The 24,522-nt window shown below is 42.3% G+C and overlaps 1 protein-coding gene across 1 annotated transcript; it reads left to right on the top strand.

Moving 5' to 3' along the window:
• Positions 1-2,435: 2,435 nt before the first annotated feature.
• Positions 2,436-24,260, top strand: ACE2 (angiotensin converting enzyme 2). Its single transcript, XM_081858689.1, has 18 exons — positions 2,436-2,732; positions 6,194-6,352; positions 7,705-7,798; positions 8,920-9,063; positions 10,228-10,340; positions 10,689-10,797; positions 10,929-11,026; positions 12,113-12,282; positions 12,769-12,995; positions 13,826-13,970; positions 14,542-14,640; positions 15,827-15,949; positions 17,125-17,297; positions 18,350-18,408; positions 19,603-19,703; positions 21,246-21,371; positions 22,008-22,202; positions 23,033-24,260. Exons 1-18 carry the CDS (start codon positions 2,550-2,552, stop codon positions 23,130-23,132), a joined length of 2,418 nt encoding a protein of 805 aa, XP_081714815.1. The 5' UTR covers positions 2,436-2,549; the 3' UTR covers positions 23,133-24,260.
• Positions 24,261-24,522: the final 262 nt, after the last annotated feature.

Genomic DNA, 24,522 nt, shown 5'->3' on the forward strand with positions numbered 1-24,522 from the left:
TGCTTGAACAGACAAACTTGAGCTTGTCTCATGCTCTACTGATGGTATTATTGTAAGCAAAATGACTGTTCTGCCTTACTTGGCAAAAATCGGTACAAGCAAATGAGGCACCCACAAAGCCCTTGAGTCAGAGATGACCCTTGTCTTATTAAGAGACAACTTCTTTTAAAGGTCACAGTGATGCTACAACCGCTCACTGAAAATTATCAACATTTATATCCCATACATTTCCAGGAAACAGGTTGCAGCACTGGAATGAGCAAACAGAGCTTGCCTGATTTTCTGTTCAGGAGGCAGACAGACAATTGATGCATCACAGAGACACCAGGCTGAAAAGAGATAAGGTTGTTAGCACGTAATCGGGAACAAAGAAGGGCTGAGATGCTTGATACAAGCCTAATTCTTTGCAGTTTTAAAGGAAAGAGGTTAACAGATTTTAACACAGAGAATACCCTTTCAGCTCCAGAAGTTAATTGGTAATTTACATTTTTAAATTGCCAGCTGAGTAGCTTTGTAGTAAGATTTTTGCAAATTAAGTTTAGCTTAACCATCCAAACCTTAGAAATATATGTTTATTGTTACTGAGTTATCTTCAGCGATGTTAATAGATATGTACTGTAGTACAGCACAATAATAGTACGGTACTATTACGTACCGTTATAGATATTGAAATGTTAAATGTGTATATCATGATTCTGGGTGGGCGGGTGTGCAATAAACAATATTCCCAGTTTAAAGATTTCTGTGAGTGTAAATTGCTGGGTAAATCTGCCGAGATGCACTATTGCCACTTTATAATGATCCTAATTCACAAGATTCCTAGAACATATGCGAAATGGGTCAACTGAGAATGCTTGCTAACATGTTTGAGAAGTAAGGTATTACGTTTTGGATGAGAATAACCAATGTGGCTGATAGTTAAAAATCGGTCTATCACATTCTACCAAATGTCTGACAGTAGAGGAATTACATTTGAAGCTGGCACCAGAAATATGGCAGTGTGTGTGAACAGCAGGCTTTCCTGAGGAAAGCATTCCACAGATGGAGGTTATAATCTAGCAATATCTGGAGGGCCACAGGTTCCCCATCCCTGCACCAGTGGCGGAGCATAAGCCCGTGCTGCCCAGGGTGGGCATGCTCCCGAGTGGGCACAGAGGGTGCCCTCCCAGGTGCAGGATAGCCGCTTGGGTGCCTGGGGCGGCACGCACGCCCTGCAGTCAGGGGTGGAGTGAGCAGCCCATGGTGGCCATTTGGCGCACAGTCCGCGACTCCCAAACCTCCCCCAAGCTGTCAAAATGAAGACTGAATGCCACTGGCAAAGCAGCACAGCTCCTCCCGTTACCCCGATGTAGGCTTGGGAGTCAAGGGCAGGCGGCACGCCAAATGTCACTTGCTTCGGGCCTTGCTCCGAAGTCAGTGAGGGCACCCAGGGCGGACTGCCCCCACCGCCCCCCCTTCCTACACCCCTGCTCTGCACCGGAAGTGATGAGAAAGCACAGGTAGTGTGCAGCTCTGGTGCCACCAATCGGTAGTGCTGGCATAAAGGTCTGAAGGGGATCAGTGGTCTAGGAAAAGAGGAGTCAGGGGTCTCAGCAGGCCAAAGGAAGAAGCAAGGGAGTGATCTACAGTAGGGGCTGGGAAGCTTTTGCCGTACAAGGCCTGCATTCCCTCACAGGAAGCCTTCTGGGGGCTATGTACCAATGGTGGTGGTGGTGGGGTGTGAAGAGGCTAAAAGGGGGCAACATCATTAGACGTGACTTCTGTCTTTGAGCTGTAGGCCATATTCTAGTCATGGAAAAGTCAAAGGTTTTCATACACACAGAAACACACACAGAGGGGGGGCGGGTTCACAGTTGAAGGATACATTCCTTCCAAGCGCAAGCATTTGAGGAAGAAGCAGAGCAGTTAGGAGTGTGATCTGGGGAGGAGTGGTGGCCTGAGGGCTGAATAGAGAGGCTTACTCTCCCCCTTAGGCCAGAGAACCCCCCACCCCTGTGTAGAGGAAAGAGGAAATGGTGAGAAGGAGGAGAGGGCAAGCTGGACGAGGCCTCACAGCCAAGTCCACTGCGACGATGACACTGAAGTCTACATATTGGAGCAAGCCCAATCTTTGGCTGCAGATGACTTATTCTCGTTCTGAAACATGTTCTCAGATATCTGTAAAAATTCGCAAGTTTCCCAAGCTCCGAAAATCTGACAGGACAGATGATAACTAGCTGTTATCATTGACAGGATGTTGGGGAAATATTAACTATAAGTAAAAGCCTTTCAAAAGAAAGCCATAAAACACTACAGGTAATTATGCCTCTCCAGAGTTAATTATTCACTTTTGCATACTTAATTTTTTATTTTTTAAAAAACAAATACCTACACACCTATCCTAGGGTTTGCCTTTTTGCTAGTTTAAAGGTATAAAATGCCCAGTAGATAAGATTCTGCCTCTTTCCCCATAGCCAACCTACATCTGAAGGCTGATGAGACAAGCACTAATAAGGAAGCCTTCTTGAAGGAACCTTGTTTATTTGGTATTTCTTGGCCCAAGAGGAATTATGTTGGCCCAACTCTGCCTTATCTGGAGCTTGGCTCTTCAGACTGTAGCAGGGGATGTGGTTCAAGAGGCTACAGATTTTCTGATGCAATTTAATGCCCGTGCAGAAGACCTGTCTTATGAAAATTCACTTGCTTCATGGAATTATAACACCAACATCACGGACGAGAATGCCAGAAAGATGGTGGGTACCTTTGACTAGCATTTGTTATTGTCTTTAGGAAATGAACGGAAGCATTGGAAAGATAAAACAATATACAGTATTATAAATAAGTTGGAATGGTGAATGAAATAAAGGACTAAGCCTATTTAGGCAGGATGCCAGTGTGGTGTAGAGACTAGAGAGACAGACTAGGACATGGGAGACTGGGGTTCGAATCCTGGAAGCTCACTGGGTGACCTTGGGACAGTCACTGCCTCTCAGCCTAATCTACCTCACAGGGTTGTTGTGGGGATTAAATTAAGAGGGGGAGAATCTTGTACACCTCCTTGAGTTCCATGAAGAAAAAGGTGTGGTAGAAATACAAATAATAAAAATTATTATTGTTATTATTATTATTATTATTATTATTATTATTATTAGGTGGGTTTAAACATTATATACTGACTGAGTACTTTGCCAATATGCCCATTTTGTAGCTTGCATGAATTGAGACTGAAACCCATTTCCAGATGGGCAACAGAAATAAATTATTATTTATTATTAATCATTAGGTAGAACTTTATTTTATTTTATTAAGAATTGTGTCATTTCCAGAATTCCCCATAATGAAAGACAAACTTATTACACAAACTTCAAGAAGGATCTCAGCTACAGTTTCCTGCCCCGTGTGTGTCTCTCGCCTTCTAATGATAAAACTTAAGTTGCCACCTCAGCAGCCGTCAAGCACAATCCTGCAAATGTTAGCCTGGGGGGGGGGGAGCAAATTCACTAAAATAAGATTCACATTAGTTTGTGAGCCATTGGCTGTTAAATGAGTCCCATTCCGCTGCTTCCAATAGGAATGAGTTTCTAATAACTTGCTAAGTTGGGTGTCAAACATCTCTTACCCTTGGAAATGTGTTAAGAATAGTTTGAAGATTCCTTTCCAGTATCTGTTTTCAGCAAACAGTGGTGGCTGGCTACATCTCAGCCTGTTATCACTATACAAGTTCCATTATATATCCATCTAAAATCAGAATCCATCTTAAGGCCATGTGGTAAAATGGTTTAAATGCCATCAGTGAATAAATAGGGACCACGATAACCCCCTTCTCTCTTAAATCGAGCCGAGACCCCATCATTCTTTTATAAATTATTCTGGGAATAATGTTTTCTGACATTCATTTCACTAGATCCATGCCGCTATTTATGAACACAGTCCCTCTTGTTTCAGCTTTGGATCTCCCAATTTAATTTCCAGTTTGGGATTTCTGACTGCATTTGACATAGGGCAGTTTTAGTTTGGCACATTTCCCCCCTCTGTTTTGATTGCTAATGAAATGACCTACATGTTTAGCAACACAAATTTCCATTTCAATATAAAAACCTAACAGAAGCGTGCTGAGTCAGGCCAAAGGCCCATCTAGCCCAGACTCTGTGTTCTCACAATGGCCAACCAGATTCCCATGGGAACCTGAAGTGATCAGTGCTCTTCCCACCTGTGATTCCCAGCCACTAGTATTCAGAGACCTATTGCCTCCAACAGCGGAGGTAAAACATAGTCATTGCGTCTAGTAGCCACTGATTTTATGCTGTTCATCTCAGTGAATCATATACACAGTGGTACCTCGGGTTACATATGCTTCAGGTTACATACGCTTCAGGTTACAGACTCCGCTAACCCAGAAATAGTGCTTCAGGTTAAGAACTTTGCTTCAGGATAAGAACAGAAATTGTGCTCCGGCGGCACAGCAGCAGCAGGAGGCCCCATTAGCTAAAGTGGTGCTTCAGGTTTAGAACAGTTTCAGGTTAAGTACAGACCTCTGGAACGAATTAAGTACTTAACCTGAGGTACCACTGCACACACATACAAATTTTATAAATAAATAGAATAAAGTGTCTGTAGGAGAGGGGGTTATTGGTTTGTTCTTGTTTTTATTGTGCATTTTGTGTTCTCATTTTGTATTTTTGTGTTGTGAACTGCCCTGTGATCTTTGGATGAAGGGCGGTATACAAATTTAATAAATAAAAAAATGAATATATTCATGCATCAGCTGCTGATCCAGAGGTTGGAATCTCTCTCTCTCTCCCTTCCCATCTTTATTGGTTTTGGAAATTATATCCAACACACATCTGGAATACTTGATACTTACACATAGAGTTGCCACATGTCCTCTTTTTCCAGGACACGTCCTCTTTTTCATGGGTAGGTGGTCGTCATAGCGATCCATAGTTCAAAGCAGAAGTTGGCGAATGTATCCTCTCTTTTTTGTTCTTCAAAATATGGCAACCCTACGACATAAGTAGTGATCCATGGCTACTGTGCATGCTCAGTGATCATTGGGCTATCTTTGTTAGTGGCAGCTAGCCCTTTAAGGGTTTTTAATGCTTTCTACAGCAAGATCAATGCACACCTGTAAAACTAAAAGGAGTCTCCTGAGCATGTACAGACCTCCCTCCTTGTTATTCAATTGCAATATTTTGGCTCCCTTTCTGTCAACACCAATAATTTTATAGTATAAAAATACTGGCATAATAAGCAGTTCTAGATGGGACCGAGAGGAAGGCAGATCTTCCAAATGTCCCTATTTTCCAGGGACACTTCCGGATTTAGAGAAGCCTGTCCCAGTTTCTGATTTGATCCTGGAATGTCCTGTTTTTTCCTTAGGACATCCCTGATTTCATGTTGGAGGGAATTGAGTTATGTGACCCTCAAGCCAAGGAGATAAGTAACCTCTGAAGGCAGCCCTGTATAGGGAAGTTTTTTTAAAAAATGTTTAATGTTTTATTGTGTTTTTATATATGTTGGAAACATACCCAGAGTGGCTGGGGCAACCCAGTCAGATGGGCAGGGTATAATAATAATAATAATAATAATAATAATAATAATAATAATAATGGAATAGGATGTCCCAATTTTCATTGGAGAAATGTTGGAGGGTAGGGGAAGGTGCAGAGTAAGTTCCAAGAGAAAGGCAGAGAATAATTTTACACTTTGCCAGGAACAAAGGACAGCTTAGCCCAGAAAGGACATTCTTCTGACCCTGCTTAATGAATGCCAGAGACTGCAGTAGATTAACAGCAACTCTTTTATCGCTTAAAAGAAGTGACACATCAGCTTTAACAAACACAGAGATTCAGATCTTACTTGTGCTCCAGGGCCCCTCCTTTTTATTGCACATTCGTGATGATTTGTGCTCACAACACTAAAGGGGCAGTCATACACAATCTCAGTTTCAATACTGTTTGCGCCTACAGAAGTTTTGAGGCAGTCTATCTAACTCAGTTCTGTCTGCGATGACTGGCAGATGCTCCTCAGGGTTTCAGGGGAAGTGTTTTCCCACCAGTCCAACCCAGAGATCCCAGGGATTAAACCTGTGACTTCCTGCAGGCAAAGAGGTTTTCTATCCCCAAGGCTATGGACCTTCATCTGTTCCAACATTCTAGGCATGCCACACTTTCCTGCAAATGTATAATTCATAATTCAAATGGATCTTTTCCAGAATGCAGCGGGCTCCAGATGGTCAGAGTTCTATGAAGAAGTCTCCCAAAATGCCAGCCGTTTCAATGTGGATGACTTTTCCGATTATGCTCTCAGACTCCAACTTCAGTCTCTACAGAGCAAAGGGTCATCTGTATTGCCTCAGGAAAAACAAGGCCAAGTATGTTGCTAAACGTCCCTGTTGAAAGCAATTCATTACATGGTGGTTACAAAATAATTGTTGTTAATTCATTCTCTGGTAATATAAACTATGTGCTGTTATGGAAACTTACACACATTCATGACAAACTATGCTGGAAAACTGCAAACAAGTACTTTTCAGTTTGCAAAATGACTATTTCAGTTCATAATTTCCTTAATTTTATTTATTTTATTTATTTAATGTGCAGTCCCTGCTTAAAAATGGGAAACTGAGAGAAACAAAAACTGATTCTTTGGGCTCTTTTGCTATCACCTGTAATAGCCATACGATGCCATACAACATTTTATATAATTCTCTATTCCTTATCAAAGTATTTAATGAGGCTTACACTCAGGTAGATGTGCTTAGGATCACAGCCTTAGGCTGCGATCCGAAACACACTTACCTGAAAGCAAGCCCCATTGAACTCTGTGGGATTTCAGAGTAACGTGCAGGATTCTGTTGTCAATGAGGCATTTACGGTATTGCTTCCTGTCAGAAGGATAGTTACCCATTCCTTTTAAAACAACATTACCACTGCTATATTGTAACACACACACACACACACACACACACACGTAAAAGGACTGTGACTTTCAGCAGTTCCCCTGCTATTCTTCCCATTGGCTGGATCAAGCAATCCTGTTGGTTATGGTCTATCATAGAGCTAGGAGTGAGGAGTCAGAGGGATTAATTCTGTATCTGAAGTAATACAATGAGGCAAGCTTCCCCATCAGCTGTGATTCTAGAGCTAAGAATGGGTTGGGAAGACCACAAGCACAGGCTGCTGAGTGACGCTGGCAAAACGGTTCTGCCAATCCAGTTGACGGAGAGGCGTGCAAGCGCAAGGGACTATAACTCTTCATGTCACCGCATGTTATGTTTCCATTAGTATTTTTAAAGACCTGTAGAAAGCCACTTGCCTGGTTACTTGTTGTAAGAATGAACCACCTCTATCCAGGCAGGAAAGTGGAAGAGGGTTCTTCTTTTGTTTCAAGCTACCCATCATGTTTGTTAGCAAATTGCCTAGTAATAAATAAATAAATCATCAGCTTACAGCCCTGCTGAATTTATATGCAGGGCTGGTGTTTCAACACCTGTTCATTCAAATCCTTGATCCACCTACACTAAGGTTACCATATTTTTTTCCAATGAATCCAGGGACACTTTTCAACTTCAATGGATTTTGTATGGGGACTGATTTGTAAATCCGGGGACTGTCCCTGGGAAACACGGACGTCTGGTAACCTTAACCTACACCACTGCCCCCTTTTGGATAAATAAAGCAGTGCTGTGATCTCTTGTTAATAGTTTTCTTATTTAAATTGCAGCTCAGTGCTGTTTTAAACAAAATGAGTACCATCTATAGTACCGGGACTGTGTGCAAACCAGATGATCCTTTTAAGTGTTTTCCCCTGGAACCAGGTACGGTATAAACAACAAACATCTTCTCCCCATAGTCGCCTTTGACTGGACTTATGCGTCCAGGGGTCCGTTACCTTTTACCTTTTTACTGCTGAAACAATACTGTAGTAAAACTGATGAGAAAGGGGTTCTGTATTTCATGATAAGCATCATTTCTCCATAAGGCCACCTGGTGTATCAATGTAAGTGGAACCAAGTAGGAGAGCTGGGGCAGAACATAGGGTGAGAATCCTAGTGACCTAGAGGGAGGACATAGACTGAGGGGGCAGCTATGAGGCAAGCCCCACAGGGAAAGAGCTGGCGGGACGCAGAGTGGTACGCAGAGTAGACCTATTACAATGAATGGCTATAACTTGGTCATGTTCATTCATTTCAATGGGTCTACACCAGGCATAGGCAAACTTGGCCCTCCAGAGGTTTTTTTGGCCTACAACTCATATGATCCCTAGCTAGCAGGACCAGTGGTCAGGGATGATGGGAATTGTAGTCCCAAAACATCTGGAGGGCCGAGTTTGCCTATGCCTGGTCTACACTGAGGAAAACTTAGTCAAATGCCAGCATCTAGGCGTGATTTTGTTCTGTGAACTCCCCTGAGACCTCCGGATATAGGGTGGTGTATTAACTCAATAAATATTAGTAATAATTAAATAATAATGAGGGGCTAAGTGAAATTGCCTGTCAACAGTACGTACCTGGATGGTAGAGTGGGCAGGCACGCAGGACACTTGGTTGGTCCCATCCGCTTTGCTGAGTTATATTTTATTTCTATTTCCATTTTAGTAATTATTTTGAGATTTGCACATACACATATAAATTGGATAATTCAAATGTTCAGCAAATCTATGTTCCCCCTTTTTTTGCCTGTCACATCCACTGAACTCTTAAACCTGCAACCTTTTATTGGGATGAATGTGTTTTTGGACCTATTCGTGGAGGTATCTCCAACACTGAGGGTTGGCTGGCTGCAGCTCCTTACGGAAAGGACACTTGGTGGCATGTCCAGCTTTGCTGCCATGTAATCTGTGATCCTTCCATATTCAGAAGCTGCGTCATACCAGGGCAGACTGTTTGTCCATCTGCTGCACTGTTTCCGCTTCAGTAGTATGCTTTTATGGTGACAGGTTTGGATGAAACCATGGCTGTCAGCACCAATTACTTAGAAAGGCTATGGGCTTGGCAAGGCTGGAGAGCTGATGTTGGCAAGAAGATGAGGCCTTTATATGAAAGTTATGTCCAACTGAAGAATGAGGTTGCAAGAGGAAATGGTAAGTTGCACTTCACGAAAATGGCTCCCCATGTACATGTGATCACCAGCAGGAAATTAAATGATTTCTCTTACTTGAAGCCATGTTTACAGTGGCATATGATGAGGCTGCACACTAGAATTTTTAAGTTTGTTGAATACCTCAGTTATTCTTCCTTTTCATAGATTGCTAGGCTTGTATATAGTTACATACTCCCCAATTCTCCAAGTATATATTCTTTTCTTTTTTGGCAATTTGTTTTATATTGTGTTGTGAAACTATATTGTTATATATTAGAAGTAAGCCACCCTGAGTGGTTTTCTTTTTTCACTAGAAGTTCAGGATATAATTTTTAAAATATAATATATCGGTAAATCATCTTCGAGGGTGCAACGTTTATCAGCATTCAGTTTCCTGTAAGAAGGCTTATAGCATTTTCTAATATTGTCATTCATCTGCAAATATACAGGCTGAGCATAGATGGAGGCGCATTGTTTAACACTTCAGCAGACAAATCCCAAATCCAGTGATCCCACAACAGCTTTCTAGGGGAACAAGCAAGGGTTCAGTTCTGTGACTCTGCCCTTTCTCTGACTCATTCCTCTTCCAAGCTCAAAACTTGAGTCTGACCTCTTTACACAGGCACTAAGTTGGGTTACCCCATTCCTTACTGGGGAGAGGGGAATCCCATTTGGATATTTGCTGGGCATTAAAATCCATTAGCATAGTATTTATTTCCCATGACAACGTATCATCTCTTATTTACCTAACAGAAAATATGCCAGCAGTTTTCAGGCCCATTAACCATCTGGAAGGTCATTTATTCCAACCCTCGTCTTAATTAATATGATGACATGCCTTCTAAACCAGTCATGGTCTGATCTCCTATTTTTCCATATTGTTCTTAAAAGAGTGGAAACTTAAACCTTGCTATCATGTGTTCAGAGCGACATAACACAGTGCAAACAACAATTAACAATTCATTATCCTTGCCCAGGGCCATGATATTTCAAATGGGGACTTATTTGATTATTGTGTATAATATATCATCCTTAACAGGCACAAAGAGGTCTCCACATATTTTAACACGGCCAGCATGAATTTGGAGTTGTATTGGATCAGAGCCTGCAAAATGTGCTTTATGTTAATCTGGTTATGATGACTGATTGTTTGGCTGCTTTTCAGGTTACGCTGACTATGGAGCTTACTGGAGAGGAGATTATGAAATACAATTTCCAGCAGAGTATCAGTACAGTAGTGACCAGCTGATTGTTGATGTGGAGCGTACATTTGAAGAAGTAAGATTACATTTCGGAGCGTGGGGTGGGTTTCGTTTTGGGTTTGTTATGTTTTTCTGTACAGAGGCCTGGCTCATTCAAAATATGACTTTAGTCAGTTTGCTATCAGAAAGCTTCTCTGAATCACGCAAATCATTAACACACGCAAGGAAAGGCAGCAGTTATGAAGCTCACTGGGTGAAACTGAGCCATGCTCCAGCCTAACCTACTTTCCCCCATGTTGTTGGGAGGAAGGGCAGGATACAAATGGGATTATTATTTTTCAAGCTCGCCAAAATGGAAACATGAATGAAATAACACCCAATGTGAAAAATTAAATAGAGCTCCTCTCTGTGGTTTTCCCCCCAGATAAAACCTTTGTATGAGCAGCTGCATGCCTATGTAAGGCATAATCTCCAGAGGACCTATACCTCAGGCCGCATTGACCCAAATGGATGTCTTCCTGCTCATTTACTTGGTATGGAAATGTTGATTTAGTAGCCACGGCTGTTGCACTGAAAGGCAGGCATGGGTCTCTCTAGGACCCAACTTGCAGCTTATAGCTTATAAATTTTGTATTTATTTGTAATTCTGCTTTTTCTGTTGAAGGTGACATGTGGGGTAGGTTTTGGACAAATTTATACCCCTTAATGGTTCCTTATCCAAATAAACCAAACATTGATGTATCTTCTGCCATGGTGGAGAAGGTAGGATATGCACAAATTGTCAACTGATTATGCTCAAACGAATACATTGCAGTTTAGGAACATGAATTTTCACCCTGGATTTCAGCTCTGAAAGGCAAATTCATGGTCTTATGACTATGCCATTAGCATTTATTAGTCTTTATAGTATATCTCAGTTCTCAGAGTGCTGATGCTTATGTAGTCACAAGAGGAAAGTATCGAATTGGGGAAACCCCACAATTTGCAAAAATACAAAACATCTGGAGAACACACCCTCAAAGCAGGGATGGAGAACCTATGCTCCTTCAGATGTTGTTGGACTCCAACTCCCATCATCCCCAGCCATACTACTACTACTACTACTACTACTACTATTATTATTATTACATTGCTTGGCCAGTTATCTGGGATGATAGGATTTGTAGTCCAGCAACACCTGGAGGGCCATAGGTTTCTCATTCCTGCTAAGGAATTCGCCCTCCCCTCAAACAACAACAACAACAACCTAGCCAATGAAGCCTGATCATGCTTGGTGACCACAGAACGCTGGTTGACTGTTAGGAGAGGAAACAGAAAAACAGGTGGGAGAGGAAATGGAACAGAGTATCCAAAATTACAACCTTTTTGTTGCATGTACATCTTGTGTAACTGTCACACTTTCCTTTAGAGCTGTGCATGGCATCTGCTGCTTTTATGGCTAAGCCAAACACATATGGTTGATATCTTCTAATACATCCTTATGCCTCTGATGTCTTCCTTTTCCTTTTCCTAGAACTAATAATTCCTGCCCCTCAATTCTTTGACATGTTTTACTCAAGAGTAATGATTTCTAGGCAAACCACAGTTATTCGCTGACCATGTTACTTAATGTAAATACCAGATGGGCAGGGTATAAATAAAAATTAATCATCATCATATCATCATCATCATCATTGTAAAGGGTTATAAACTCACCAGATTAGCTGAGCCAGAGAACTGCATAAGACAGGAGGTTGCTGAAACCAATGTGGCTTTAAAACTAGAATAGTAACAAAACAGAAAAAGATACCGCTTAGCACTTAAGATATTAATAATAGTTAATGCCTAAATCCTGACTTTTTTTTTCAGAACTGGAATGTAACAACCATATTTAAAGCTGCAGAAAGTTTCTTCGTCTCGGTTGGACTCTTTGAAATGACTGAAGGTTTCTGGAACAATTCTATGCTTGTGGAACCCGGTGATGGCAGGAAAGTTGTCTGTCACCCCACAGCTTGGGATATGGGGAAAGGAGACTACAGGTATTGGAAGGCCCTAAGATCCCCCCCCCACTTATTCCCATGGAGCATTTGCATACAGACCACAGGAAAATGAAAACACAGGTGCTTATAGGACTGGAGGCTCCCCTACATATTGTTAAGTCCTGATATGACAGTTGTCCTTCAATTTATATAAAAGATAAAGAAATGGTGAGATAAGGAGATAAGGGGTTTGCATTTGGATGTGAGAAACCCAGATTCAAACCTCTCTATGCTTACTGAGCAGTAAAATCACTACATGTCAGCAAAGAAAGTATTTTTTAAGCTGCCCTGAGTACACTGTAGGAGCTTTCTCACCCACCCACTAGGAACAGCAATTTCTAGGTCTAAAATCCATTAGGAACCCAATTTAGAGCTTGCCCATAAAACAGTAAATTGATTGTGAGGACACCTGATTCTTCTGGACAACCAATCAAAGCATTACCCAAAAAATTGATGCAGTTTTGTCTGAACTGCATTTGTCTGCAGGATCAAGATGTGCACCAAAGTGACAATGGATGACTTCCTGACAGCACACCACGAAATGGGGCACATTGAATATGATATGGCCTATGCCAACCTTTCTTATCTGCTAAGAAGCGGTGCGAATGAAGGCTTCCATGAAGCTGTAGGAGAGATCATGTCCCTTTCTGCAGCCACCCCCAAACATTTGAAATCTCTTGGCCTTCTGGAGCCCACCTTTCAAGAAGACAGTGGTGAGTTGGTTATGTCAGGACGATGTTGATGTCAGCCATTTTGGTACAAAATGTTCACGGCAAAGCAGTGTGACTGAAGTAAAAATATTGGGAGCAATTTGCAATACTTCAATAAAGTGTAGATTTCAAAACATTTTCTGTATTATAACAATATTGTTTAGTTTGTGTTTTGAAATTAATTATTTGTTCTTTGGCAAACCACTAACCCTTTTCTGTTGCTTTTAAAACATTTCCCTCTGTATCATCATCATCATATATTTATTTATACTCCACCTTTTCCCTTCATGGCTTACAGATTAAAAACAAGAACTGCTAAAAACATAGAAAAGGCAATCATTTAAATGCAATTAAAAACTGATAGAATTAAAACTATATACATATATATCTGTTTAAAACATTTTAAGCACGATTTTAAGCATTCATGAATTGTTCCCCTACAGCCTATTTGAATCAAATGATAAGCAATAACACCCACAAGGGCCAGTATTCCTATTTATTTTTATTTAAAGTATTTTTACTGCACTCTTCAACCACAAATGTTTTTCTCAGAGTGCCTTACAATGATAGTTAAGAAGGCAAATCCAGCCTTCAGGCTAGGAAGCTAAAAGCCACTGTACTCAAAAAAGGAAAAAAATTGGGAGGAATGGAGACGCAAAAAGCCAACCAAGGCACTGCTTCATTCCAAGCATGGAAGCTTCGTTGAGGGGATTGGGGGTGATTTTTACCAGCCTTTGCTTTGCAGGATTAGAACTGCGATGAAAGTTTGAATCGGCAGCTCTCAGGAGTTAAATTCTCTCTACATCCTGTCAGTTGGCTGTGCTCTTTTCCAGAGACGGATATAAATTTCCTGCTGAAGCAAGCACTCACTATTGTTGGAACGTTGCCTTTCACTTACATGCTAGAGAAATGGAGGTGGATGGTATTTTCTGGTGAAATTCCAAAAGAACAATGGATGAAGAAATGGTGGCAGATGAAGCAAGTACAAGTTTATTAATAATCTGTTGATAAGTCAAATTCTCAAATCAAATAATGGATATCGTACATTGATTAGGGGGGACGGACTCCAAGGAAGTCCAGTAAGTTCTGTTTCCATTATTTAAAAAATGGCAAGACAATTCAAGCCAATACCCCTTGTTCTGTAAAGGTTGCTTATGAATTTTTATAGTGCTTTGAAACTAGTAAGTAAAGGGAGTTTATCAGGCAGGCTGAAGGCTCCCTGAACTTTATTCTTGTTTGTTTGTTTCATACCTGACCTAGAAGAGAAGGTTCCAGGGTGGGTTACAATAATAGAAAGTAGAATAATTTATTAAAGAACAAATAAAACAATTCCAGTCAAAAGCAACACAGTTAGGTCAAATGCAAACGGGAGAGGTGGAGTTCCCACAAAACACCTTAACAGTCAATGTACCTCAGAGTACTGGCAAAAGTACTGCTGTAAAGGAGGGCTGCTTCAATACACTTCAATCTATTGGAGATGCGCATGCCTTTAAACCTCACTTCCTTCTCTAATACTGATGGAAACTCCTGACATTCTTCTTCTCTGCAGGCGAGAGATAGTAGGTGTGGTGGAACCAGTGCCCCACGATGAGGAATATTGTGACCCTGCAGCTCTCTTCCATGTAGCCAATGACTACTCTTTCATAAGGTATGTCAAATGAGCCCCTTACTCCTGTTATTTTACCTTACTCTTACATTTTACTAGTTATTAAAGAAAGAAACAAAAAAAAAGCCTCTGCTATTGTATAGATTGCTTTTTAGAATACAAAGAGTGGGTCTGGCAACAAAATGTGGCAGCGTATCCTCTGAATATCACATTTTTTGCTCTATAAGACGTACTTTCCCCCTCCTAGAAAGTAAGGGGAAATGTGTGTGCGTCTTATGGAGTGAATGCAGGCTGCACAGCTATCCCAGAAGCCAGAACAGCGAGAGGGATTGCTGCTTTCACTGCGTAGCGATCCCTCTTGCTGTTCTGGCTTCTGGGATTCAGAATATTATTTTTCTTGTTTTCCTCCTCCAAAAACTAGGTGTGTCTTATGGTCTGGTGCGTCTTATAGAGCGAAAAATACGGTAGACTCCTGTTCAGGGTTCCAGCAAACATTCTGCTGCCCTCTCCCTTTTAAGCATTTTTGTTTTCTAACTGACACTCAGCATTCTGTAGCTACTACACATGCCCAGTCCTCATTGGACAGTTTCTGGAGGTGGTGCCACCATAAGGCTATTTTTTTTATTTTGTACTTCTGCAACGTTGAATTCTCCCTGATCATGCTGATACCCGCCCCCCCCCCCCCCAGTTTCTTGGTCAGCCTGTTTTGTCTCCAGTTCAGCTGACACTCAACCACCAGAGCTCTTTCTTAGCAATTTCTGTTCTCACTTCAGCACCTGCATACAGAAGGTCCCAGGCTCAGGTTCTGGGGGCTCCACACAGAGCTAGGAAAAACACCTCCCTGAAGACCTGCCACCAGTCAGAGCAAATGGTACTGAGACAGATGGACAAATGAACTGAGTTGGTATACAGCTGCTTCCTATGTTCCTAAATTAAGGATAATACAGCTGCCTTTAGACTTCTACTCATTCCATTTGCATCCCCATCTCTTCATTATTCTCCATTGCCCAGTTTAAAACCCCAAGTGTTGACAGGGATGTGTAATTCACCAATGTCCAGGTGCTGAGACCACTAGGCCCGAACTGTGGTTTGTTTCCTTGAATAAAGATTAACTCAGGTGATTTATTGTTTTTTTGTTGTTGCTGACGTATACCTGATTTAAGCCCTGACAAATGATTTGTCCCCTTTCCCCTTCTCTCTCTCTCTCTCTCTCTCTCCCTCTCCCTAGATATTACACGAGGACAATTTACCAGTTCCAGTTTCAAGAAGCACTTTGCAAAGCTGCAGGCCACACAGATGAACTTTACAAATGTGACATTACTAATTCCACAGCAGCTGGTGACAAGTTGGGGTAACAAAATACTGCATAAAACTTGGAAAGAAAACATGCCCTGTATTTTAATTTTTCCTTAGGGGAAACTCTGGGATGGACGGAACCCCAGTCTGCCTCCACTTCAAAATCTGGGCTGCTTTGCAAAGCAGAGCTGGGAGGACTTAGCTTCCAGCAGAGAAATCAGCAGATGATAAGAGAATAATTAAACCTTCTCTCATCTGCAATTTCCTCCTCTTGCCCAGATGCCTTATGGTAGGAATGGGCAGGCTTGCGGCATACACTTTGGGTTTTTTTTATACTAGATCTCTTGAGATCACTAACTGGAGCCACATGTTTGCATACTGGCTCAGTGGGGCAGACGTATGCTTAGATTTTCATTTTTTATTTTAAAGTAAAGCTACCACTGAGTACACGTTTTGTCCAAGAGTTTGTTTTTGTCACCAGAATAACGGAGATCCACTCCTGGCTTCCCTAACCCACAAGCTTCCTTCATGTCAGCAGCCAGACATGCAAAGAGAGACTTTTTATTGTTCCTATTGTTAAATAGCTCGAAGTCAGAAGCATATATCGTTGATAGATGGTAATGTAAAGCCTGCTTCCTGCAGGGGAACTCAGTCATGCAGCCCATCTGGTGGACAGCCTATCAGCTGATAGGTGGTCACTTCAAGTCTCACTTGGTTTGGATAATATTGACACTACCAAAAAAGAAATTGACCACCAGGTGTCATAGTAACACTAGTGGATTGAAAGGTGGCCAGGACCCAGTAGAGCTGGGGGAATCCAGGATATAGAGCAGGGACCAGCAAACTTTTTTTAGCTGCGGGCCGGTTCATTCTCCCTCAGACCTTGTGGGGGGCTGGACTATATTTTGGGGAGGGAAATGAATGAATTCCTATGCCCCACAAATAACCCAGAGATGCATTTTAAATAAAAGGGCACATTCTACTCATGTAAAAACACGCTGATTCCCAGACCATCCATGGGCCGAATTTAGAAGGCGATTGGGCCGGATCCGGCCCCCGGGCCTTAGTTTGCCTGCCCATGATATAGAGTTAAGAGAAATCTTGGGCTTCGTTTTTAGTTGAGAATTTCATTTCGGTCCATCCTCTCTATATGGTGCCACCTTGTGGTCTTGGCAGTCACATAACATGTATGTGGATGGTGTTTCATGCTTACTTCTTTATAAACCACAGGGCCATGCTTGCCTTAGGAAGATCACGGCCTTGGACCGAGGCATTAGAATCCGTGACAGGAGAGAAGACAATGAATGCAACAGCATTGCTCCACTACTTTCAGCCTCTGCGGTTGTGGCTGGAGAAAGAGAACGCTGGCAGACGGATTGGCTGGGATACAGCCTGGACTCCATGTAGGTTCCTGTTGCATCGGTGGTGTGAATTGTATGTACACAACTGATTCTTGCCTTCACCACCTTTCCCCACTGTTCGGTCATCCCATGGAGAGCACTGAGAAAAGCAACAACTCCACCAGCAATTTTCAAGGATAGACAGATTGATCCCATTGCCTCAAAGGCTGGGAAATTGCGGTATACAAAAAAAAAGGGGGGGGTCCCATTAAAAATACAGCAAGGCGGAATGCAGCACAATGTTACAATAAGGTCAATATTAAAAAAAATCAGTAAAAACATGAATGAAAACACCATAATGTCATTTTTCGAAAGGCATCTAAAAGAAGGCAGGTAGGATTCCCGCTGCTGGACGTCAATGGGCAAGGAGTTCCACAGGGCACTCCTGGTACAGACCAACCAAACTTCAGCACCATAGGGGTCCATTTCAGAGGAAATCAGTGATTGGAGATTGAAGTGAAGCATTAATGGAACCACTCTCAAAAATCAAGGCAGAGATGGGCTCAGAAGTAATGAGAATTTGTAGGTCAGGTCAAACAAAAGTGTTTAGCATTGATAAAACTCTACAATATCTTTGTACCCCAGCATGTGCTCTCTGCTGATGGATGCAGCATAAACTAGCGGCAAGATGTACATTGGGCATCTATGACTAGAACCAAACACACAACCATCTTCGTATAATAATGATAAATGTTGTGGTTGTACACAAGCTATCAAAACACCAACAGTGCTTTTTTTTTGGCATTAGCTAGCAGTTCGAAAGCACATCAAAGTGCAAGTAGATAAATAGGTACTGCTCCGGCGGGAAGGTAAACGGCGTTTCCGTGCGCTGCTCTGGTTCGCCAAAAGCAGCTTAGTCATGCTGGCCACATGACCCAGAAGCTGTATGCCGGCTCCCTCGGCCAGTAAAGCAAGATGACTGCCGCAACCCCAGAGTCGGTCACGAGTGGACCTAATGGTCAGGGGTCCCTTTACCTTTACCTTATGTGTATGTTATGGAAATGAGTTTGGAATTCTGTGTCAAGACCTGTTTGTTTTACTTCATTTTAATCCAGATTCTGATTATGCAATCAAAGTGAGGATCAGCCTGAAAACAGCACTGGGAAGCAATGCAGTGAGTAAATTCACAGGAAGATGATCTTATGATGATATCTTATGAAATAACATGAACACAGTGTTGGAGCTAGGGGAGGGCAGGAAGGGTGGATCATTCCCGGGTAGCAGTGGGTCTGCCGCATTCCTCCTGAGCGCCCTCCAGCTGGAAGGGATGCAGTGACTTGGACGCCCTGCAGGCCCAGCACTGCCCGCAAAAGCATGCTGGCTGAGGCTCATCTGGAGGGCCGCAGGCTCTGTGAAATTGCTCAATGGAGCCCCAGGTTGGGGAAAAACCAATTTAAAATGGCCACAGAATCGATATCCTGGTAATGTAAAATGTTCAAAAGTCACTCCAAGTGCAAATATGATTTCAAGCTCTGTTATCGAAATGTTAAAAGAAAGGCAGTTCAGGATGGGAGTGGTGAGGACGTTTTCAAAAATGAACAGTGAGGAATGAACAATACCAGCTATAGTGGGGGGAACAATCATTGCTCAGTCTCCTTTTCCTCCTTTGCCATTCCACATGCCCAGCATGACCCTAATAATAACTCTGCTTCAAATGTATTTTGTCTATACATCTCTGCCATCTTATTTCTGTATTTAATGTTTGTTTCCATCTCCAGAAACAGGTATGCACTTTATAACCACAGGGGTGAACTATGAAGGTCAGGAATGGAGATGAAGCAACTAGTAGGATACTAGCCTACTCCAAGTGTGATGCAGACTAGATTGGTTTAGGATAGTAGAGGCAACGTTCCCTAGAGATGGATGGTTCCCTCTTAAGTTCTTCATTTGTCCAGTCTTAATTTCAGTTCACCTGACTTCTGCATTAGTTTGATTTTTTTAAAAAAAGTTCTCATGAAAATTCAGACCCATTTCTATATGCATTTCTGCTTATATTCACCTTTCTGTATGCTATTTTGCCTAACAATGTGCATTTTTGCAAGTTCTCCCCTCTGTTATAATGGATATTTGTACACTATTCTCACTGTGAACAGAAATGTGATTTAAGCTTCTAGTTCTTAATTTTACCATTTATCCATTTCCCTATATAGCACAAGAAGTTAATCATATGTTTGATTTATTAGCCAAAAGTATGCTATACATAAATCATATTAAGGCAGAGTGTTACTCCCTGCAGAGTCTATCTGTTTCAAAAGAGTTACTAGGCGACTGAATCTAAGTCAATTGGACTATTGTTTTGAATTTGCAGTACCCGTGGAATGACAACGAAATGTATTTATTCAAGGCAACAATTGCCTATGCCATGAGGAAGTACTTTTTGGACTACCAAAATGAAAGCATAGCATTTCAGTAAGTTAATTTTTTTCCTCATTTAGCTTTGCTGTGAGCAATTGCTACGCAGCACCTGAGAGAGTTCCAGATCCCCCCCCCCACAACAATATCACAACCAGTTTTCAAAATAGGAAAATGCACATATTTCAGTGCCCTGGGAACATTCAGAATTTACCTAAAAGGAAGCCCATCAAGACAAGCACTTCTTCATCACAGGTCTATTCCAGACGGCATAGCTGCCCCTCTGGTACTGCATTATACTTTTTACAGAAGCCAAGAGGAAGCAAATTCTGCGAACTTTTTAGTGTTCTTGTCAGGGCTGTCTTAAGCATATGTGGCGCCCGGGTGCAAAGATCCACCTGGTGCACCTCCCCTGGTTGCCCAGTCCCAGGCGTGCAGGCGGGCGGAGCCGGCTGGCCGCCTCAGTGTCTCGCTGGCTTGGTCGCCCCCGAACTCACAGTGCAGAGCTGCCCACAGCAGAAGAGCCAGCTGCAGTGCTCTGACCGACGGGCGGGCTCCTCCCCAGACTCAACTCTCGGGCCCCGGACTCTCAGACTGGTGCCCCTGAGAGCCGGGTGCCCGGGTGCCCTGCACGCCTAGCGTCTATGGGTAAGACGGCCCTGGTTCTTGTGCTAGTGGAAAACAGAAGGCTCATAGCTTAGTGGTAGAACACATGCTTTGCATGTAAAAAGCCTCTGGCATTTCCAGGTAGAGCAGACATAGATTTCTGTCTGAGATATTGGAATGTCAATAGACCGGGTGAAGCTAACCACCCGCTTGCAAGTTTTTATCTCCTGCCCCAAGACTCCACTGATTTTGATGTCAGCAAAAAAAAAAGGGGGGGGGGAAATAAAGCAGATACAGCCCAAATGAGACTCTTTCCAGTCATTAGATCAGTCATTTGATGAGGGGTGATAATAACCCCCTCTTCTATGCTGATTTGCAGGGATCAGCACAAGAGGGGGGAAGCTATGTGCCTGTGTGAGAATGTAGAGTATCAACAGGCACCACTGGGCTGTGATCTCCAAAGGGCTGGGAAGAGATGAGTGCGGCCCTCAGGCTGGAAAAGGTTAGCCACCCCTGAGCCAGATGAAACAATGGTCTAACGTGGTATAAGGCAGCTGTGAGCCTAGGAGACCACCATCACACTTAACCGTACATTGATTTTTGCTGGGAGAAGACCCTTAAAATGGTATATCAATACACTGTGCACATTAAAAAACCCCACACCAATTGAACTGCATAGATTTTGTAAAACGTTTTGCCACATGCAATGAGAGTTTTAAACCAGTGACTTAGGTGTTGCTAAGAACTCGTAGCCATATAAAATGTGACTTAAGTTGGACACTTCTCAGGTGGAAGATGTATGTTTGGGTTGATGGCTAATTGAATAATTTGCCTAAGTTACCTGTGTATATGAAACCATTAGGTAATCTATGTGTACAATCAATATATTCCAATGACAAATATGGAGATCTCTAGGACAGCATATTCAGAAATATCTGCATGGTTTTTAAAAGTTTGTAATTCTTGTAGTAAAGACATTTTTCTCCCCAACAGATCAACGAATGTCCATGTAGGTGACGTGACGCCACGAATCTCCTTCGTTTTTACTGTCAGCATGCCCAATAATGGCACTAATGTCACAGACTTTGTTCCCAAATCTCAAGTGGAAGACGCAATCAGGTGAAATTTTTGCATTGCAAGGAATTAGCTTGCAAGTGAAATGGAAGAAGCGAGAGTGTAGAAGCTGGAATATTGGGGATATTGGGGGGGGGGGGACTTGCAATATATGCCTGGCTTCAATCCTACATTCACTTATCTGGAAATAAGTTCCACTGAACTCAGTAAGGCTTACTTCTATATTGTTAAATAAACCCAGTAGAAATAAGTGTAAGCAAACATGGTTTGTCAATTTCCCATGAATTCAGTAGAAATGACAAACCATAGTTAATACAAATTCAGCTTTTAAATCAGCTTCCACCTGCAATTTCAAATACCGGATTGGCAGGCACCCTTGGATTCAAACATAATGTCAGAGCATGATCTAACTAAATAAACCAGTTGAAAGTGGGGAAATTGCAGTCAACTTTGCAGTCAATTGCAGAAAACCAAGAGACAATAGTGAAGAGGATAAGAACGACACTAGAAATATGTAAACATTTAAGCCATTTTTTTCACCTTTCCTTTTTTTCTTTTACATGTTGCATGCTTTCTCACATCAGACCAGCTTCACATTTTAGTAGAGAGACAGGAAATATTTTTAAGGTGAATCCTTGTTTACACTGTAATTAGATTCCTACCCACCCCTTTATTTGGCAGATTGTCTCGAGGACGCATCAATGAAGCTTTCCAACTGGATGACCAAACTCTGGAATTTGTTGGTATTCCTCCAACACTGGCAACACCTTACGAACCCCCAGTCACCATATGGCTTATAATTTTTGGAGTCATCATGGGTCTTGTAGTGGTTGGAGTTATCACCTTGATCATCACAGGGCAGAGGAACCGAAGAAAGTAAGTGATGTTTTATAGGCAGTGCATCTCTCTTACACTGTACAAAATAACTCTGTTCTGCACCTCTCTTTTGTGTGCCCTCTGGATGTTATTTACCATCAACTCCCATCATTTATACGGGTGGCACTGTGGGTTAAACCACAGAGCCTAGGACTTGCTGATCAGAAGGTCAACGGTTCGAATCTCCGCGACCAGGCCCAATGGACAACGGGTGAGCTCCCGTTGCTCGGTCCTGCTCCTGCCAACCTAGCAGTTCGAAAGCTTATCAAAGCGCAAGTAGATAAATAGGTACCGCTCCGGCGGGAAGGTAAACGGCGTTTCCGTGCGCTGCTCTGGTTCACCAGAAGCAGCTTAGTCATGCTGGCCACATGACCCGGAAGCTGTCTGCGGACAAATGCTGGCTCCCTCGGCCAGTAAAGCGAGATGAGCGCCGCAACCCCAGAGTCGGCCACAACTGGACCTAATGGTCAGGGGTCCCTTTACCTTTTACCCATCATTTATGATAACTGGCTATACTGGCAAAGGCAAATGGGAGTTGAGTCCACAGTATTTACAGTGGAGCACATTGGCCATCCCTGATGTAAGAGCTGGGAAAATATAAAGGAACCAAGTTTTGACCCGAATCTGCAAACTGAAAATTCTATTGTTTTCAGTCCCTGTTAGTGAATTGAATCAGCCTATTGAACGTAGGTGCTTGTCAGAATATATGTACAGCTCATATTAAGTATAACATTGCTTTTTCTCTAGTAAAAGTTTCCCCTTTGTTGTGTGTGCACATGTTCATGGCTTTTATAGCTGAAACTCAAAAATATTTTTTTCTTAATTCGCAGAAGAGCAGCAGAAAACCAGTTAGTCCAAACTGCAGCAGTCAATCCGTATGAGGAAGTTGGAAAAGACAATCACGCATTTGGATCTGAGACAGCATTCTAAGAAGGAAATAAGAAAAGCTAATATATTTCTTATTTATCACTGTGTGTCAATGCCAGCAATACAACACATGGAACTGTATTGCTTCGGATTGTGTTTAAAAAAATATAAAGGCTCTGTGTATGCAGAAGCAGATGGACAGAGCACATCTGAGCACCTAGTGCAGAACTGATTGCTGGTGTTCACATTTAGGCAGAATCAATCACCTGTTTTCAGCAGAGAAGGCATGAACCAGAGACCTACCCTTCTAGGCCCAATGGACAAATGAGCTACTCAGCCCCTCCAACAAAGTAATAGGCACCCTCAACGCTTATAATACCAACCACCTCTTCAGCATTACATGTGGCTCTTGCTCCAGGATATCTGAGTGCGACATCCTGAAATCCAGTCCTAGAAACCCAGAAGGGCAGGATTCTTGATCCAGGCAAAACAGCCACACACACAAGTTATCAGGGCCCAGCTATGGAAGACAGTCAATCTGTAATTAGATGTCTTGTCTCTTCAGATGTTTGCAAAAATAACAGCGCATGCCCTTTCCCCTGATAATAATCTCCCTGCCCCTCATTGGGAGTGGCCATTTGCCCCAGCAAGGAACCCTTATGGGCATGGTTGCAAAACAGGGGGAAATATCTTGAAATATTGCTGAGAACCTGCCATTCATTTAGGTGCATCTAGGTATGTCTCCATTCTAAACTCTTGTTTTCAACAGTCTTCCATGAGTTTTTATCCAAACCAAATGCTGATATAGTGGATGTCGGTATAAGACAGTCAACCAGGTAGCAAGCTTGAAACGTCTTTTGTTTTTATAAAAGCCATTGGAGCCAGTTATGTGTTAACCTTGAAGCACTTATTTTTATTTTTATTTTAAATCCAATTGTAAGAACTGTTTTCCTTTTATTCTAATATCCACAGCTGCAGAGATTTGGTTTTAGCTTAACTAGAGACATGGGTATGAAAAAGTCCAAAAGAACAATGGTAAAGATTTTTCTAAGATTATCTCACATCTTGGGTAACCATTGCAAAACTGTATAGATCAGGAGTAATAGATTCATGATACAATAATCTGATTGTTGTGCACAAGCAGATGTTTCTAACTAAAAGTTACTGCTATTTAGAGATGGGAAGGCCTGGGACCCCCCCCCCCCCAGGAAAAAACAGGTTTCCCACGTTTTCCCCCAAAGCCGTTTCCCCCCTGGAAAAAATGGGGGGGGGGGAGTGTGTGGAATATTCAAACTATATCAAACTATTATTTTCAATTTTTCTGGGAAAAACTGGTTTTGGCGGAAAACGGGGGGGGGGGGGGGACTCGGGACTGTTGTTGTTTTTTCAATTTTTCCAGGCCTTCCCATCTCTACTGCTATATGCAAACTGCATTCTACTACAGATCCTCAGC

Source organism: Podarcis erhardii (genome assembly GCF_964252035.2).
Source record: "Podarcis erhardii genome assembly, chromosome: 4".
NCBI lineage: Eukaryota > Metazoa > Chordata > Lepidosauria > Squamata > Lacertidae > Podarcis > Podarcis erhardii.